Below are 21,558 nucleotides of genomic sequence, written 5' to 3'. Positions count from 1 at the left end.
GAAATGTATTTTAAAATAATAGACTGATATAATTTATCAGATACTAGATACCTATACTGAAAAATCCCTGTTCTATATAGATTCATAGTTTGCATATGCAAGCTATGCATAAGCTATGCATATTTGCATAAGCAAATAATTGGGCCTATTATCTCACTATGTAAATAAGAGATAAAATTGTGTTTATTTGAAAAGTGATCAAAATTTTTGGTTAATATTAATTTTACTGACACCTGTTTAAAAAGTCACAAAAGGATATAAATGTTTACAAAATGCTGGATGCTTCCCATGCATTACATGTATGGACAAATTTTTAAACAATATTCATATATTTGTATCTGTTAGCTATTGCTTTTTGATGAATCATTTTACATCTCAATGATCAGTTGGGTGGTTCTTCTTAAGTGTATTGATCTCAACTGGCCTTGTTCATTCTCTACAATCAGCTGGCTGGTCAGCTGGGTACTGGCCAGTCTAGGATTGTCTTGCCATGTGTTTAGTGACTGGCTGGAAGTTAACTTAATGGGAATGACTGTGATATGATTTTTATCACTCATCAGGCTTGATTTGGATACTTGTATGAACTGCCCCCAAAATTGCTAAATCAAGCAAGTTTTCTTGAGCATTAAGCTCAGAATTAGAATAAAATATTCTGAATTATATTGGCAAAAATAGTTTATAAGGTCACCCCAAATTCAAGAGTTGAGAAAATAAGATTCTTTTAATGGGAATAAACACAAAATTGATTTTGAAGACATGTGGATGAAGAAGTTCTAACTTTTTAAGCCAGTATACTACAATATTATTTGTGTTTATTTGAGTTTGGAAAGTTTTACAGGTCCAATTGGTTTTCCTTTGAAGTTATTAATTAGGTTTCACCAACTAATATTTGTCTGAGGTAAGGTTGTTGCCACTTGTTATAAGGGTGATGACATTAAAGTTCTTGAAGTCCACTGTGTATTCCAAAATTTTTCTATACAAAAAAAATATATTGCATTATAGTACACACTTGACATTTTCTGAAGGACATATGATCATTGTGACAATCCTTAATTTAGCAAGCATCAGATTAGCATGTCAGTGTGTTTGTTGCACTATGTCATTTCTAATATGTGTAGAAAAAAATGAAATTCTGAAATTTTTATATAAAAATGTATGTTAGACTAAGATAAAATGAGTATAAAGGCCAGAAGAATATATGGGAACCAAATATCCTCACATCTTGAAGTCAGGATTATCAGCACTCTCTCAGATATTTTAAAAGATTAAGATCTTCTTCAGCATTAGTAATCACCACTTCTAGGCCATGTCAACTGTTGGAGAAGTCAGTAAGAAAGGAACTGTGTAGAATATATCATTAAAATTAGTGATTGTCAAAGGTGATAGGTCCAAGGGTGATGGGCAAGGCTGTTGGGAAATGGTGGTAACAGGAAGAGGCTTCTGAAGTTTTTTTTAAAGACTCCCTAAAACTCTTATTGGAAATATGAATTTTACAGTTGAGAGAAGTTTTAAAGACTCCCTAAAACTCTTATTGGAAATATGAGTTTTACAAAAAGAAATTAGACTAGGTGGGGAAAGAGAAAATCCAAATACCCTATCCCAGCATAACACTACACTAGGAAAGAGGAAAATCTTTAACTTCAACGAAATCCAGAATTTTGAGTATTTTAATTTTTTAACAGGGCTACATACCTTCATTTGTTAAGTGAGACTGTTCTTTTGACTACAATAACATATTACCAAGATTGTTATGAAATGTGCCTATATTTTGCACAGCAGGAGAACAAGTAGCACTGAAGGAGAATTTGAAGAAACCATCAGAGGAAAGAAAAAGAAAGTTGCTTCATATTTTTATTCTACTAAATGCATTTCATTGTTTTAAAAAGTGGCCATATTTTTCACAATGACACAAGACTTATATTTTTCATCTTTTTATTACTTTTTATATTAAAATTGAGAGTTAAATTTCTGTTATGTATTAAATTTGTCTTCCCCAAACTCATGTGCAGAATCCCTTCATCTCTCCATTTTTGTATTAGAGATAGAGCCTTTAAGGATGCAAGTGAGATTAAATGAGGTCATAAATTGGGGTCATAATCTGATCATGCTGGTGCTCTTATAAGAGTTGAAAATAGGGCTGGGGATGTGGCTCAAGCGGTAGCGCACTCGCCTGGCATGCGCGTGGCCCGGGTTCGATCCTCAGCATCACATACCAACAAAGATGTTGTGTTCGCCGAGAACTAAAAAATAAATATTAAAAATTCTCTCTCTCTCTCTCTCTCTCTCTCTCTCTCTCTCTCTCTCTCTCTCTCTCTCCTCTCTCACTCTCTCTTTAAAAAAAAAAAAGAGTTGAAAATACCAGAGATCTCTCTATGTATAGTCCTAATGACACAGCAATGGCTGTCTACAAGCTGGGGGAAGAGGCCTCTCCATATATCATCCCAACCAGCATCTTGATCTTGGATTTCTAGTCTTCCAATCTATGTTAAAAAATATATTGTTAAGCTACCCAGTGATTTGTTGTAGCATTCAAAAAGACTAATACATGTTCTTTTCATGGGTTGGTCCACTGAAAAATAGTTATTTTTGTGTCATATTATAAAAATGGCCTTGGCACAGTGTTATTTTGTTAGGCAGATATTATATTTTAATGAATTATCCACACTAAGTAAGTTACTTCTGAACAAATGTCCAGTGATGCAAACTACTTGATACTCTTCAGTACTCTCATTTCGAGTGAAAATGAGACAGAGAGAGAAGAAGGAGAAATAGTAAGAGCATAATCCATCAAGCTGTCAAGGAGCTTCTCAAACATTTGAAACAGATGAATGTTAAGTATAAAGTATTGATGACCTACTACAACAGATGCACTGATGTATATTTAAACTATTAAGTGAATTCCCTATTCTGTCTTCTACATATTTAAAAAAGATTTAATGTCTGAATGTTCTGAAGATATTTTCTAACTTACATGGTTTAAAACATATCTTTTAATATTTTATAAGAAAAGATATTCATTGAGAAACCATCCATATTATATATGGATGTTCTGACTGTTCATGCTAACTGCCAGATGTTTACACATGTGAAATTTCTCCAGAGTACTATAATATACTCTAGATGTCTAGAGAAGTTTGGAAAGAACTTTAAATTCCATTTTAAGCTATGATGAATAAAATTAAGAAGTAATCACTGGGTAGCTTAACAATATAATCACACTTAAACTTATTGTCTATTTTCATCATTATGGATGCAATAAATGTTTATCCATTAGAGAAATCACCTGGCCAAACTATGCTCAAATATACTACATTTTTTTCTCTTAAATCTCAAGTGCTATTGGAAAAGTATTTTACATTTTTTATATCCTTAAGGATATGTGTGAATGAATGTCATGTGGAGCATTGCTAATAATTCACAATTTCTTTCTGTTATGTATAATCTCTACATATTTTATGTTAGAATATTGACAATCCAGATTCTTTACACTTCAAATTTTGAAAAAAAAGTGCAATAAGATTTTCTATTGTTTTAAATATATGACAACTCTCTAATAATATTGACATCATGGTTCCCAAAGCAGCAAGTTTCGGGGGGGGGGGCTTTTAGGAATAATTAAACTATGAGAGCTGTAACCTCATAGGAGGATTAATCCATATGATGCACTAATAAGTTGAATGGTAGTAAATTTGGGCAGGTGAGGCATGGTGGAGAAAACAGGTTAGTGGGGTGGGCAGGCTTTTGGAGACTAAATCTTGTCCCTGGCCCTTTATCTCTACTTCTATCTCAATCTCTATCTCTATCTCTATCATCTCTGTCTCTATCTCTCTCTGCTTTCTGGCTGCCATGAGCTTAGATCCATCAGACCCTTCTGCTATGATGTTCCGCATCACCTTAGGCCCAGGGCAATGCACGCAGCCAACTATGGACTAAACCTCTAAAACTATGAGAACCAAAAATAAACTTCTCCTCCTCTAATTTGTTTTCATCCTGTGTTTTGATCACATGATGTATTTTAATACAACATCCTTGCCAGTGCCTTAAACTAGGCCAGCAAGTCCACATACATATTATCTTGAAGGACACTTGTTTTTCTCTTATGCACACTGGTAACTAGGCGAGATAGTGTTACTGTATGTAGAAAGCTACTTTCCTGCATGTATGAGAGGACATTTGCTCCTTGGGATGCTGGTCATGGGAGCTGATGATAGATGCTGATGAGGTCACTGCTTCTGCAGCCTACACATAAAACCCTTCTCTGAGTGGGGATAGGAACAGAACTAAGGGATGGTGCAAACAATACATTGTCACCCATCCAGTCAGCTACCACTGGACAAAATGACACAAGAAAGAAGAGTCAGTGCTTACCCAATCACTCACGGTTCATGGCTCCCATAAATCACTTCCTTATTCTTCTATAAATTATTTCAAGTTTTTGACTTCCCATTAAAACATTTACACATTTAATTACTGTTTCTTTTGTGATCAAGACACATAGAACAAAACATACATCTTAGCCATTTTTAAATACATAGTACAATAGAATTGACTATATGCACATTCTGTTTCATATGCTTGTTTTGGTATGCTAAATACTCTCTTATTTTTGATTTGAATAAAAATTATGTCTGAATAACTTTCTAGTTATTTACTCTAGTTATTTATATGTAATAACAAACCAAGAAAACAATTGCAGTTATTCAAACTATTAGCACATTCTTCAAATATTCCTTTTTGAATAAATCTTTTCAAAAAAGAGCTGAATCATCTTTGTCATAATTGAAAATAATTTAAAAATAAAAATGAAAATTGAAAAATCCAATAGTTGCCAGCACAACATCACATGAAGTAACAAATTCAAAGAAATAACTGCTTTATTTTTCTAGGCATAACCAGGTATATAAAAAAATTTTGAGCAGTACTTGTGAATGACTTATCTCTCATGTCCAGGGCTGCCATGAAGTGTGAAATTATGTCCTTTTCCACTTCTGTAAGGCCATAGATTATAACAGTTTCTTGTTTATCAGCTTCCCTGGATTCTGTGAGAGTATCCCAATGAATTTTTCTTTAGTTTCACGTAAACACTCTGGTAATTTCCCCATGGAATAAAAATCTAAGGCAGTCTTTGTTTGTTTTGAAACAAATATTCTTTTGTCTTAAAGATATTTTCATGAGAATAATTTATTCTAATGATAACACAATGATATGCAAATCTCCATTCACTCTGCAGTGTAATATACCATGCACATTTTTTTTAATGGCTTGGAGTTCTAATTTATTTTCATCACATACAGCTACTTTTTTTTTCCTTTTTGTTTTTTTAACTGCTGTATACTTTTTAAAACTTCATGGAGTGATGATTAAAACAGACTCTGCTTATTTGGGTGGACTTTATCACAATAACCGCAATTACCCCAAAGCTTTATGCTTTGAAAGGAAGTGTGCATTATATTTACTTGATAGTGTAGATGCCTAGAGGTTGTGATTCCTGGGATTTACTGTGAAGGAAATCTGCATAGCATTACACACCACTGGATCTACATCCTAAACTTGCCACACATTGACTCAGTAACTCAGAGCACATTAATTTTCTCTTGTATAAAATGAGGATATTCCTATCCTGAAAGTCTACAGTTATCGTCTATTACATGAAATTCTGGGTATGTTAAATGCTTGACAGTGACAATTATTAGATTACGTCAAGTTGTCTTTCTGGTTTTTTTCTAACTTCTGAATCCCCAGATCCAAACCACTTATTCTCTGTGAGATTCAGTTTTTCAACTGTAGGAAAGGATTGATGCCATGTAACCCACATAGAGAACAAGAAATGATACAAAGGCACATGAAATTAGCTGACAAACTGAAATGATGAGGAGGAGGATGAAGAAATAATATTTCCAGAAAAATTACTCTAATGTGTTTATTTGAAAGAAAGGTTATTATAGATATAGTTCTCATAATTACCATTAGCAGAGTGATTCAAATGCAAATTAATGCAATTAATATTCATTTTCAGATTATTGATTAAGGCCAAAATAATTGTAGCTAAGAGTTTCCTTAATCAGACAAAGAGGAAAATACTTGGAGGCGAATGCCTCTTTAATCAATTGGTGGTTTTGAAATGAAATTATAACATGATCAAGAGATTGTATAAAATGATAATATTAATTGTTAATAAAGATTAAGCACCAAATAAAATTTATAAAATCTCACATTTTTCAGAATAATCTGAATGATTTCAGTAGATAAATGTCTCTTAGTTCAATTTGATGGAGTTAAATTATTCATTATGGCTTCTCACATATCTCAGGTTGAATGATTGCCATGAAATGTTTGAAAAACATAAAAACCAAAAATAGTTAAGTCCCATGTTTCCTAATTAAGTAGTTGTTAAATTACAATGAAAGCAGAGGCATAAGCTCCTGGAAGTTGTCAGTGATCAAATTTGGAAAGAGTTGAAAACAAATAACTCAGACATTAGAAAGAATGTCTTTAGTAAAGTTTACCTCATGTTAGACAGTTAAAAAAATGTTAGCCAAAATTTATATACAGTAATTCTATATTTTAAAAACATAAATTTAAATTTCTGTTTAAGTGCTTTTCTAAGAAGTGCTAAAAGCTTTCTCACAGAACTGTAATTTTTGCATTAAATTAAAATACTAAAGTACCATATATTAGAGGGATTCACATTGCTTAGATGAAGAAAAATGTGTAGCTGGGATGTAATTCTATCCAAGGATATTAGTGATATTCAGTTCATGAAATAATCACTGATTGGATGTAAATAATCCAGCTTTTACAAAATGACTATAGATGAGCTAGAAAAACAAGAAAGTATAATAGAGCAATACATCTCTTTTGGAATGAATGCAGGAAATCCTTTATGGGCTTTTTGTAGGTATTCTTTATCAACTTGAGAAAGTTTCCCAGTTTAAAGAGAGTGCTTATCCTGAATAAGTGTTGAGTCTTGATAAATGCTTTTTCTTCATCTTTTTCTTCATGATCATATGATATTTATTCTTTAGGTTATAGATGTGGTACATTACATTACACTAATTTAACATTTATAAGTATTCAATCAGCCTCGCATACATGGGATAAATCTCACTTAGTATAGTGTACAATTCCTTTAATGCATTGTTGTTGGATTTAGTTTGCAAATATTTTGTTGAGAATATTTGCCTTTATTTTTCTCTCTGTTTTGTATAATAATGTTATACCTAAGACTAATTTTATTAAATGCTTCCTCTGTTAAAAAAAAATTAGGGGGCTTCGCTAAGTCTTTAATTGTTGATAAAGTTAAGATAAAATGAAATAATTTTCTCTTTCCAGGTTTAATGGTGCAATGAAAGTTAAACAGTTCCTTAGAATAAATTATATTCAGTGGTTTTTGAAAAGAATCATTAGGACAGCTCCTCATTTGCTCACCTTTATGTAAATATGTGGGATTTAAATTATGCCTACAGAATTTAATTTTATTCTTTGTTACAAATGTAAGGAAATATCAGTGTTAGAATTTTTTGAAGGAATAATAATCAATAATATAAGACCTATATATTCCTATTTCTTAATTTTTTTCCTAAGAGGACATATGTGACAAATTAATGTTTATAAATTATTTCATATTATGAAAACAAGTAGCAGTTTTCTCCATTAGAAATATACCTTTAAATGCAAACAAATCAGATGACCAAAATATTAGATTTTGGCGAATGATTTTTCTTCTTAATTCCTCTTTTCACTCTCAGCCTCTGCCTCTGAGTACATCCTTCCTCCCTCCCATAACCTCTCTCTCTCCACTCCCTTCTTTTCTGCTTTCTTTCTGACCATCCTTCACCAATATCATTTGGAAAGCTATGCTATTTAAGTTTTCCTATGTATTGATATTTTTTATTGTAAATCCAATTTATAAGTCCTCCCTATGAACTATTTTCACAAATGTTCACACTATTTGAATAATAATTGACATATAAAAGAGAAGTTGATTTTTCCACAAAGTGGAAAAGTTATTAAAGTTTTCCAATGACATGCTAGTTATTTATGTGGCAGCACTAAAGATGTATTGGTAGAAGTAAGCCTGCCATTTTTTTCCACATTATCTTTAGAAAGATATTAATAAACGCTAGTAAATTGTTTTAGGCGTATAAAAATATTAAAGTGGAAAAAAATCCTTAAATATATCTTTGTCTTCAAGAAGCAAAAAAAAATGACAGGTAATTAGAAGTCATATACACGGAGCCACCACATCATTGTGAAGCATTTGAAAGTAATGGAAGGAAATTTTATTCCAGGACTTATATGTATCTAAAATTAAAACAAAATTCTTGCATATGATCATAGTGAGGAAAGTGTAAAATATGATATTTCAAGTCAGTTGATAAGTCCTAAATGTAATTTTGAAAATTTTAATATAGAAATGACATCAATGATTGAATGTTTCAGATAAACTACTAGTAAGTGAAATTGCCTTAGAATTATCAAAAGACCTTGGTGTTGCAGTTAAGGAGAGAGTACTGAGAGGCAATTTTTGCAGGCAGATGTTTAATTTCTAAATAAAACTTTTCAAAGTACTGTCAGAGGCCTTGTGTCTCCAGAAAGGATTTGTTATTACCTTAGCACTCAATAAATCACACCTAACATTTGGGTTAGGAAAGAAATCAGATAATTAACCACCACATATTTCAAATAACTATTTCCTTGAGATTCATAATTTACCTGGAGGAAAATGAAATGATTACAAGTAAAAGTGCTCATTTTTACAATCATTTTCCCCTTGCATAGCCAAATATTCTTCAGATCTTGTTTTTATTTTCTGTTTTCCAGAGAGTGAAATATTATTTTACTTATCCTGGGAATTATTCCATTTCTTAAGGAGATATTTTCACACATATATTTTATGTACATCTTGGTTTTATCCTTTAAATATAAAAATTTCACAATGCAGTAGAATACACATTAAATTAGGAGATCTGGATTCTCATCCCAAATCTGTCCTTAGTTGTTTGTGCTCATACAAACACCTTAACTATCCTTGGTCTGTTTTCTCACTGATTTGACCGAGTACTCTCTAAAATGACTTCTTTCACTGAGATTCTTTTCTCTGCCTCTGTAAGGTTTGCCTTTCCTGTTTATCACCTGAGGATAAGCAGTTTATTGTAAGATAATCACATTCATTTTAACAGAAATACAGAGGTAGTGTATGAATGTAATGTAGCCACAAAACATTAAAATAAAAAAGCTAGTTTCCAGAGATGTGAGCACCCTGTAGGAAACATGCCAGAAAGTCAATATTGCATATTTTTGTTATGAGCAAAACAAGTGAATAAACACTTCATTATGCCTTAGCTGCATCATTTACTCTACAATAGTTTAATAAATCCTGTTCAGAAAAAAAGGAGTAGTTAAGTAAGCATGACATTTTTGTCCTAGCACATGTAGTTGGACAGTCTGGAAGATGCATGAATAAAAATAACAGTTGTCATAAATCAAATATGTCTTTCACAACTGTCAATGGGAGAAATATAGAAAAATATGCTATTATTTCCCCTTTGATCTATAACAAAAATAATTCCAAACTAGTCCAAAGAATTGTATTTCACCGTGAAAATACAGGATTTAAGGCAATTAAATTGCAAATTTTATTCTACATTGTGCAGAGGGAAAATGTAAATATTATCTCTAGGTTTAAAATAATAATCATAGTTATTTCTATGCAAATCCTAAGTTGCTTAAAATATGATAAAATGGGCCTGTGAGTAGAGCAAGTGATAGCTAGCAACTTCAGATATCTACATTAAGTCTATTGTACATGCTACAGAGTTTCTTTCCACTTTTCTTGTATCATCTCACTTAATCTTTGCAGGAATATTATGAGGTACTATTTTGAATTTCTGAATTTTTTGAATGTAGAAAAGGAATTTGAAGCACATAATGTTTAAGTTGTTTGCCTGTGGTCACAAAGCTCATGGTGATGGAAATTGAGTGAGCAAAATCAAATCCCTTATAATTTTTGGTTGAATTATAATAAGCACTTTTCCTAAAAATAGCAATATCACATTGCTCCTTAAAATAAGAATTACCTAAAACTTCTTCAAAGGATAAACTGTTTTCAAACAGCTAAATATAATAAAATCAACAATTTATCTGCAAATAATTGATGTATTAAATTGAGCTTTTTCTCATCTTATAATTACTATAGCATCACCCTGTGGACAGAGACCAAGTACAAATTGATTTATTTTGTTTTAATTGATAAATGCTAAAGGAAAGTGAAAGAAAAATCAAATTTGTAAAGATTCCAGGATTCTTGAAGTTTTATTAGTTCAAACTGGCTTTTTATCCAAATAAATTATTCATTTAATAAGTATTTTTAATATTTTCTATACAGGTAGCACTGAAACAAAAGGTATACTTTTTTCATTGTAGTATGTTTTAATTCCATATAGTATGGGTTTTTTTGTTGTAGGATGGTTTGATAAGAGTACAAATTTTTCTTCGTAAGAAATAGTGAATAAACTTACAATTTACATGCATGAAACTGTAGTGAGACAGTATGTATAGAAATATAAAGTGGATTTTTTGCTATATTCACTGAACCTAATAGGATCCCAATATCTTGGTGTACATTCTTCATGTCTACTTTGATTCTTAGAATTATAGGCCTATAGATATGAATCAGCTCCATCACAGTGGATTTCAGTCTTAAGACCAGTCATGATGAATTCTGAAGACATTTATATAGAATTTATAATTTTCATAATTGATTCATAAGAAATTCATTTTTAATATCAAAATATGATTATCTGTGGTTATATTTTCTTACAAGTTTTATTTTGTCTTTAATGTTCTGTCAACAGCTTATTGATAATATTATAAAATAATCTTAAATATTTATATAAATGCAGGTTTCCCTTCATTCATTCATTTATATTTACAGTTAGTTTTTTCATGTGTGTTCAAAAGATTTCACTTGTCCCGTGAACTCATATGAACAACTTTTGGTTGAATTATAATAAATTACAAAAGGAATCAAGTAAGAAAGAAAATTTTGAGATAGCTATCTGAAGCATAGTCATTAAGTGGAGATTTCATGGTAAGTGATATTGAAGAGCTAGGCAATTGGAAAAACTAGTTATTTAAGCAAAATAATAATAGTTTTATGATAATGGTGTTATAGTTTGAATGTGCATTTTCCTCTAAAATCTCCTTAGTCAATGCAGAAATATTCTGGTGTGAAATGACTGGATTGTGAGAGCTATAACCTAATCGGTCCATCCAAGTTTGAGTGGACTGAGTGTTAACTGTTAGGCAGGTGATTTATGGCTGGAGAAGATAGGTCACTGGGGGCATGCCTTGGAAAGGGGGATTTTCCCAGGGCCTCCTTCCCCCATTCTCTCTGCTTCCTAATCCCACCATGAACTAACTAAGAAGCTTTCCTCAGCTGGGCCCTTTCTCCATGACATTCTGCCTCATCTTGCACCCAGAGCACTGGAGTCAGCCATCTATGGACTGAAATCTCTGAAACTGAGCCCTAAGTAAACTCTACCTCCTCTAAGTTATTCTTATCAGGTATTTTGGTCACAGAGATGCAAAGCTGACTAAAATGGTTAAATTTTTAAAAGCATTTATTATATCTCAAAAATATATTGATACTTTTAACTTTTGCTAAAAACCTAGGTATAATAGTATTATTCTAAATGTATAGTGAGTAAGCCAGGGAATAATAATGTTAAGCAATTTTCCCAGGTTACTAAATTGAGTAAGTAGTAGAATGCAATGTTGAACCTAGACATAAGTGCTAATGAGAATCTAAGCCTAATGTGAATCCTAATGCATGCTTTTACATTAGGTAGATGAGAAAAATAATCCAGAGATATGTCAGACAATGAGGAATATAAGGAAGAATAGGAGAGAGGAGTAATAGGAAAGGCAGGATGGGGTTGGGGGAGGCAATGTGAGTATCGAGAATACAAAATTGAGGAAGATGATCACTTCAAGTTTGTGCATATAGCAACATGGCCCTCACACCCACACTAGAGAGAGGATCCCTTTAATTTTAAATAACTTTACTCATATTACACAAACAAAATAAAAAGAAAAATACTTTTTAGTTTAATTTTGTGTCAGCCATTATGAAAACTGACCAGTCGAAATAACTGCACTTTGCAAGTGTTTTCTTTGAGTACATATTTATTATATTTCCAAATAAGCCCTGAAGTTTATGGATTTAAGTTTATGGATTTTTATATTCATTATCTGAGAATGACCAGTGAATCATATGCTAAGAAAAGAATTACAAAGAGAACTTTTAAACCAATGTGAAGAAAAAGAAAAAGGACAAGGTAGTACTAAGAGGAAGCAAAGATAGCTATAGGGAACAAAGTTCAAGCCAATTAATAAAATACTGTTTGTTACTAAAGATAAAAGCATATATGGGTTGATTATATTTTCAGAAAACAAAGTGACTTATTAATAATGAGTGAAATGTGGTGTAGGTTAGATGTGAAGAAGTTTCTTTAAAGGAAGGCAAAATTTTGGAGGCCATGTTATGTTTGAGGGATTTTCCTTCAAAGAGCACTTAAATATAATAATATATTATGTAATATATGGCTATAATAATCATAAACTTATTATAACACAGGGGGAAATAACAAACCAAAAAACAAAAGCAAAACATCTTTTGAAGCTAGCATGAGTACACTACAAAACATTTGAGGACAATCCCATGTAAATGATAGACTAAAGACTTTTGAAGGTTCTACTGTGCATTATTCTTCCATGACATATTAATGCAAACCAAAACAGTTCAGGTTTATCCAAACATGAAGAAATTCTAAGTTGCTTTATATTACATTTTCTGACCAGAAGTTTATTCCACGTGAACTAGTGGATGCATCTTTGCTGACTATCATGATGTTGAAATATCACTTCTTATGGCACATTTATGAAGTGTATGCTATTGGACAAGAACCCAATTATACCAGAAAAAAAAAGAACAAAGAGTTATCTGGAGAGTGGAATAATTTGAAATTCATGGCCAAATTCTTAGCTGGTAGTCATTGTGAAAGGAAAATACGTGTGTCCAGAAACTCATCACTATTTTTCCAGGTCCATGATATCTCCATGGTTTAGGTTACCATGTGATTTTGATGCGAAACTTTTAAACTGGTGTCCTTAGTCTCCTACAGGGTTGCCTCAATGAGGAAGCCATTTGGTATAAAATAACAAGTCCTTAAATGGTCTAAAAGGTTCTTCACTCATGCTAGATCTCTGATCTCAACTATGTTGGATCTCCTTGTCTATAGGGAATACAACCCAAGAATCCTTTCTAGAGCAGAACATTGCACCTGCTATTCCCTCTGATTAAAAACTCTCCTCCCCAGAAACCCACAAGACTTGCTTATTTCCTTCGGATGTCTAATCAATTTTTTTATCTTACTTAAGAAATCTCTTCTTAATGACTCCTTATCACAAACTGTCCCTACTCCCACTCAAGGGATTCCTTATTACCTTACCCCTGCAACATCTTTCTCAGAAACACTTATTAGCACCCTTCGTGAGAACTGGCTTCCTGAAGATAAAGGGAAAGATAAAGGGGAAATTTCTGAGAAAGACAAATTAGAAAGCTCAACACAGGCAGAAGAGGGCTTGGATGTGCCTGATGGTAAAAAAATTACAGCAAATGATTCCAAAGAATCATGTTTTGAGGAAAATGATAAGATCACACAAACCTCCCAGTCACAAGAAAGTGAGGACTATTCTCAGCAATCAACTTCAAATAGCATTATTTATAGCAGTCAAGAAGATGTCAAAGAGTTTGAGAAGGAAGAAACACAAGACAAAGAAGAAAGTATGGAATCTAGTTTCCCCCTTAATGCCATTGAACCTTGTGTGATTTGCCAAGGTCGACCTAAAAATGGTTGCATTGTTCATGGTAAAACAGGACATCTTATGTCATGCTTCACATGTGCAAAGAAGCTGAAGAAAAGGAATAAGCCTTGTCCAGTGTGCAGACAACCAATTCAAATGATTGTGTTAACTTATTTCAACTAACTGCCTTGTCATAAAAGTAGAATTATATATTTCTAGTTATAACCCTAAATATTTTGACCCTATGGATTTTATTTTTACTTATTACATTTATAAGAGCAAGAAACTCAAACTGCTTAGATTTCTTTGTAATGTAATTTTCCTACCTTGGGAGGAAAATTAGTTAGTATGTATTCCCTTCTAGGAAAGTTTCCCTTCTGTTTATATTTTATATTTGGGTTTTTAATACAATTTACATTAGATAAATATAGCTCATTTTTTTACCCTCACCCCTCATTTTAAATAATTTCAACTCAATCTTAAGTGAGAAGTACCTAATTTTCTTTTTTTAAAAAAATATAAGACATTTAAATGAAATTACTTAGTACTTTTCATTTAAGGAGAAAAATATGTATAAGAAACATAATATCATCTTTTAGTGCTGCGTAATATTCCATGGTGTATAAATGCCACATTTTTTTATCCATTCATCTATTGAAGGGCATCTGGGTTTGTTCCACAGTCTAGCTATTGTGAATTGTGCTGCTGTGAACATCAATGTGGCAGTATCCCTGTAGCATGCTCTTTTAAGGTCTTCAGGGAATAGTCCGAGAAGGGCAATAGCAGGGTCAAATGGTGGTTCCATTCCCAGCTTTCCCAGGAATCTCCAAACTGCTTTCCAAATTGGCCGCACCAATTTGCAGTCCCACCAGCAATGTACAAGTGTACCCTTTTCTCCACATCCTCGCCAGCACTTGTTGTTTGACTTCATAGTCGCTGCCAATCTTACTGGAGTGCAGTCTGCATTTGGGGTAAAATTGGGAGTTCATAACCCACTTCAATCTAATGTATGAAATATATGTCAAGAGCTTTGTAATGTTGTGAACAACCAATAAAAAAAATAAACATAAAAAACACTTATTAGCACCAGATTTATTAAATAATATGTTAATTAATGATTCAATTCATTTTCTGTCTTCTACAACATGAGCTGTCAGAGAAGTTTTGTTGTTGATGATTGTTGCATTACCACAAAATATTCATTGAGCAAGCAGTGTTTTCAGCCACATGAGAGAAAATGTTCTGCAGCAAGAGCAAATGTATTCACTTTGTAATTGAAACAATGATGCTGAGAACTGGAGAAAGATGTTCCTGATGGAGGAAGCATTCGTGCTTCCAGGAGTCTCACAGACTTGAATGAATAGTGGCCGGGCTGCCTTGTGGGGTCATTTTTCAAATAAACCTTTCCAGTACGAAAGCTCCTGGCAATCACCTCCAAGAAATGCCACTTGACAAATCTATCTTGTTTGTGTTCAGTTTTACTCACTTAGTATTAAAGTCTCTCTTATAAATATACACAGAACTCTATTAGTTCTGGTGGTACACAAGAGGTAGCAAATCACTACCCTTCTTCATTCCTTTATCCTACTACTGCCTTCTTGTTTTTTGGAAAAATGCCATTCCTTGTTCAAACAATAAGTAAAAAAAGAAGAAGAAGAAGAAGAGAAACAGTTCACTGCCACCTTTAAATACACAGGATCCTTGTACAGAGTGATGGCTACCCAGTTTCCTGTTTCTTATTCAGAGGACAGCATAGTCCAAGAGAATATTATTCTTTCAGAATGTTGTGCTGTTTCATAAGGATCAGTGTACAATAGGTCAGACATAGGTCAACAATTATTTTTTTTTCTCATTGCCAAACTTATGGTTAGTGGGAATTTCTCTGGAATACTATTGGGCTGTACATAACTTTTAGTGTACAAGACTGTTACAGGATACTGATGCTATCTTCTATTTTCTTTCTTTTTTTTTTAGATTTTTATGAAAGGACTCTAGTGAAATTTGACCATGTTTTACATCTTTAAAAGAAAAGAACAGAAGGAAGAGACAAAGAAAGACAGGAAATGTGGAGGGGAGGGAAGGAGGGAAGGAGATATGAGCAGAAAATACTTCAAATAATTCATTAATTTGGATGAGATTTGTAACAATTTACTAATAAAGAGTGTTGGTTTTTCTATAAGTAACTAAGATCATGATAATCTTCACTCATATCAGAAGAATAAAGGAAGTATTAGATGCTCATGGAAACATGAAAGATATAGTATCTAGTAACAATGTAATTAAAAGCAAAATCAGGGGAAAAAATGTTCCATCTATGTTCATGGATCTTAACAACCATTATTAATCTATGAATATTATCTATTACATATGAGTTCATTTGTGCTTTTGAAGTTCTCTTCAGAAAATCCTTGGCCTATTTTGGTTAATATTAACTGCTGATACTTTATTAATACATTAAAAATTGACATTAAACATATTGGTAAAATTAATAATCAGACTATTGAATGCATGTTATACACTAAGAATTGTGTGATTTAAAACTATAAAATATTAAATATAAGATTTTATAAAAATTTAAAATTCATTGTTACGATTTTAAATATAGTCATCCAACCCAGTGTATACATCACAGAAAAAGCATGAAAAGCTCAACTGGTATACATATCTATGTATTATGATTGTATTTGCCAATATTGATGGTGACAGATGGGTGGCGGGAGACAATCCAAGATTGGCTGGTCAGGTTCTCCATAAAACTGTCATGGTACTTGACTCCAATAGTGGGGCTCAAACATGTTAGACAAGCACTCTACCATTGAACTGTATTCCTACACTCATCTTTTATTTTAACCATCTTAAGCATGTGGTTTCCATTCAGAAGAAGGTCTTATAATCATAGCAAAGCTGCTGGGGGTGTACCATAGTCTCCAGGTTCCAAATGGGTAGACTTACCCATTGAATAAATGTACCTTTTAAAGCTTTTATGGAAGACACATCACTCAATGTCTTTAACTTATATTTCCTTTGTCATCCATTATTATAAAGGAATTTAGAAAAATACATATTTTAATTGGGCCCAATAAGGAACATCAACAAACTGTTTATGAGGAAAGAAGGACAGATAATATATAGATTTGTTTTATAATCTACTATGAAGATCTAGTAACATTAAGGAGATGACAACCTAGGGAGAGATGCCTTTTTTTCAATAATAAAATGTACTATTATAGAAGGACTTTTCACTTTTTTTAAAGAGAGAGAGAGAGAGAGAGAGAGAGAGAATTTTTTAATATTTATTTTTAAATTTTCGGTGGACACAACATCTTTATTTTATTTTATGTGGTTCTGAGGATCGAACCCAGCGCCATTGCGCATGCCAGGTGAGCACGCTACCGCTTGAGCCACATCCCCAGCCCGGCTTTTCACTTTTGAGGTAAAATTTAAAACATTTTAAATACTTAATATTCACTAGAAAGGCTTAGGGCTTTTTTTCCCTCCCTTTTAATTCTTTCCATTTAAAAAATTTCTATTGTTTTCTTCATCTAAGACGTTGACAGGTTTTCAGTCTATTTCAAATCTTTTAGTGGTTTCTTTATGAGGAGTTAAAGTAAATTTGGGGCTCATGGTTTTAGAGGTCTCAGACCATGTACAGCAACCTCTACTACGCTCTGCCTAATATGAGGCAGAACATCAAGGCGAAAGGGTGTGATGGAGGGAAGAAACTCAGGACATGACAATCACAAAGCAGAGAGAGAAGGATCTGTCCCTGAGAAGGTGATGGGTGAAGTGAAAAGGAAGCCAAAGTGACAGTGGAGAACCCCCAGATTAGGAGATGCCGGTCCCATGAAATATCTGCTAAGGAAAGCCAAAGAAATCTCTTAGAGAAAAGCACTAGGGGCAAAGACACACAAACCCTTTGGGTAGAAAATCATAACGCGGCTGCTACAGATGCTGGGCATGGAGCTACAGGACTTGTTTGGCCAACTGGACTTTTTTCTTGCTTTTGGTCCCCTCCCTTCTTTCAATACCCCTATTGGTTCCATCTCCTTATAAAAGATATTAGAAATTTGGATTTAATCCACCTCTCCAGTGTTTAATTATATTTACCCAACACTTTCAATTTATAGTTATATTTGTCAACCAATTTACCTCTTACTGTTGCTGTTTTGGATTAAAATTAAAATCACCCCTAGATTATATTTGGCCACAATTTTCTCATTTCTTCTTTAGTAAGGTCTTTTTCCTCTCCCTTCTCCTCCCCTCTCTCTTATCTACCTAGGTATAAGATGTTCTTTATGTTCTTTTAAAATTTCACTTTGATGTATCTCTGTGGATAGTCTTTCTTTTCTGATTTATTTTACTTGGACTTTCTCCCTTTTGGATCTGTGGTTTTATGTTTTCAAGCAATGCCACAATTTTCTCAGCCAGTTATTTTTACTATTGTTTCTTCTTTTTCCATTTTCTCTACCTGGATTGCCATACACAGGTATGGTACTGTCTTATAGATTATTTTCTATGTTTCTTAAAACTTTAATCATGTATATTTTTGTCTTCATATTTTTTTCACAAAATGGTGAGTGGATGGCATCCATTGTTGAAAGTTCTGTTATTTCTACAGGATTGTGCAAGTTTTTGTGAAGTTGGGCTTCCGAACTGTTGTAAGGTGCTATTTTCAGGTGGCTTACACTTATGTAAATACTAAGTAGACACAAGACTAACAACTTTCACATGCACTAACTGGAAATTAGACAAATACATAATTATCTTTTTACTCACTTTTCTAAGTCTATGCAGATACATCAATATAGATAGGCACATCTTGATAACATAGATTTTGTAACATGCATTAAATAATTATTCATCTTAGAAGGACACCACAAAAATATTTCCTGAGGCAACACAACAATAGGATCATCCTGTAGGGATGATAGATTTTTGGATTGAAGAAAACTCCATGGTAGACAGCCTTGGATTTTCTTACTACTCCAAGAGAATGTCACGAAATGAAAATGAATAGAAGTGTCTGCTGTCACTGCCTTTTATTTTAATTGTTTAATCTATACAGTTATAGGTGCTCATAAAATGTTATTAGTATGTAACTTTCAAAACTTGGAGCATATTTTATTAATGAAAACATGAAATATGTATAATTTCCATGTATCTGAAAAATGTGTTTTATTCTTTCATATAAATGTACAAAATCATTTTCCTATAATCAATACACACATTATATTTTTTTCTGTTTTCTTTTGGCTTTTGTAAACCTTGCTTTAATAAATATCCTTAAATTCCAGGGTATCACTACATACTGTGATCAAACTTCTCAACAGCGTACATTACAATATAGTAGAATTTTCATGAATGGATGTACTGATTAGGTTGTAGCTCTCATAATCCAGTCATTTCACATCTGAATATTTCTGCATTAACTAGGGAGATTTTAGGGGAAAATGCACATTCAAACTATAACACCATTATCATAAAACTATTATTATTTTGCTTAAATCACTAGTTTTTCCGATTGCCTAGCTCTTCAATCTCTCTTACCATGGAATCTCCACTTGATGACTATTGTTCAGATAGCTACCTCAAAAGTATAAATAACACATTTTCTCTCTTATTCAATTCCTTTTGTATCTTATGTGATTCAATTCATATGTCTTCATGGGACAAATGAAATCTTCTTTTGAACACACATAAAAAATCTGAATGTAAATATAAATGAAATGAATGAAGGAAAACCTGCATTTACATCAATATTTAAGATTATTTCATAATAAGCCATTGACAGACCAATAAAGACAAAATAAATTTCTAAGAAAATGTAACTACAGATAATCATATTTTGATATTAAAAATGAATTTCTTATGAATCAATCACAAAATTATAAATTCTATAAAAATGTCTCCATAATATGTCATGACTGGTCTTAAGAATCAAATCTACAAATGTGATGAAGCTGATTCATATCTATAGGCCGATATTTATAAGAATCAAAGTAGACATGAAGAATGTATACCAAAATATTGGGATCCTATTAGGATGGGTGTATATAGCACTTTATGTTTCTACACATACTGTCTCACTACATATAGTTTTATGCATGTAAATTTTAAGTTATTATTTCTTATGAAGAAAACACTGTGTTATTATTAAACCATCCTATAATGAAAAAAACATATGTTACATAATTAAACCATACTACAATAAAAAATTATACAATTTGTTTCTGCCGCAGTCCGGCTGCAGCAAAATAACCGGGGGGGGGGGTGACGAACAACTTGTGTAGATTGATACAGCAGGAGTGGGAGCTGTTTATTGTAGGATAGGAGAGGTATTTATACATTCCATATAGCTTATCTTAATTAACATAAACTAGATATAGCAGTCAACCAATAAGAAATCTCCACACTTAATGGCTCGCTGGAGTTACTTCACAAACCACTCCCTCTGGCAAAATGCCAGGTGCCATCCAGACTTGTTTACAGACTCTAACATTTGCCAGGCGCCATCCTGACTTGTTTACAGACTCTAACAGTTTCAGTGCTACCTGTATAGAAAATATAAAAAAAAACTTATTAAATGAATAATTTATTTGGATATAAAGCCAGTTTGAACTAATAAAACTTCAAGAATCCTAGAATTTTACAAATTTGATTTTTCTTTCACTTTCACTTAGCATTTATCAATTACACACAAAATAAATCAATTTGTGCTTTGTCTCTGTCCATAGGGTGATGCTATAATTACAACATGAGAAAAAGGCCAATTTAATACATCAATTATTTGCAGATAAATTGCTGATTTTATTATATTTGGTTGTTTGAAAACACTTTATTCTTTGAAGAAGTTTTAAATACTTTCATTGCAAACCTGTTTGCATTATTAATTTTCAGAATGAAATCTATGTAAACATCAGTTTGCCTGTATTCCAATCAAGGAAAGTTTAATTAGGTTTTACTGTATTTTGCTGTTTTCCTTTTGTCGAATGGAGACCTGGGGGACATGACTCTGTTGCTTGTGCAACTGCCTATGACGCCCTGGTGTCTTGTCACTGATAAAAGGAACAGGCAACCAAGTCAGTGTTTTGTGGATAGTCTGTGTGCAACAGATTTATTGTTCAGGAAGCTACTTATCAAGAACTTATCTGGGTGCTAATGATTGCCAACAAGCAATCTCTCTTTTCTGTTTCCTTTGTCATTTCCTTGCCTCTAACATTTTAGTAGTGTACATTCCAAGTTATAATGTAAGAAAGTTTAAGAAAGGGTTCTTTTTTATTTTAGAATAAAATGTTGCAATCAAAATCTCCCCAACTTTAAGAGATTATGGATTGAACTGAAGGGGTTGGAATGAGAAAGAACTCTAGTAGATCTATAAAGGGCAATGAGAAAAAAGAAGTATAACAGAACATAGCTCAGAAGCACTCAGGAGACTAAAAATTCAGGACCTGAGTGAGTTTGTAAAGTAGGAAGCATTCTAAACAGAAAGAGCAACTTCTTCTGACTTTAAGGTTTCCAAATGATTTCTCCTTTGACATAAGCAGGGCTGTCAGGGTTGCTTTAAAACCCTGAAGAAATATCTCATACCTTATGTGCCAAATGTAGTATCTAATCTCAGCCTCTTAAATAAGAGGTGGAAAGAAGTCACAATTGACTGATTAAAACACTATTTCTGTTATTTTTTAAAGT

The 21,558-nt window shown here is 32.6% G+C and overlaps 1 protein-coding gene across 1 annotated transcript; it reads left to right on the top strand.

Moving 5' to 3' along the window:
* Window positions 1–2,687: 2,687 nt before the first annotated feature.
* On the top strand, window positions 2,688–14,486 carry LOC308641504 (E3 ubiquitin-protein ligase Mdm2-like; the record flags this gene model as incomplete). Its single annotated transcript, XM_081280195.1, has 2 exons — window positions 2,688–2,771; window positions 13,444–14,486. 2 exons carry the CDS (start codon window positions 2,688–2,690, stop codon window positions 14,050–14,052), a joined length of 693 nt encoding a protein of 230 aa, XP_081136321.1. The 3' UTR covers window positions 14,053–14,486.
* Between the last annotated feature and the right edge of the window lie 7,072 nt (window positions 14,487–21,558).

The sequence above is a fragment of the Spermophilus citellus genome (genome assembly GCF_964194105.1).
Source record: "Spermophilus citellus genome assembly, chromosome: 2".
Taxonomy (NCBI): domain Eukaryota; kingdom Metazoa; phylum Chordata; class Mammalia; order Rodentia; family Sciuridae; genus Spermophilus; species Spermophilus citellus.
The sequence above is the reverse complement of the archived record's forward strand: the minus strand, read 5'-3'. Positions and strand labels throughout refer to the sequence as shown.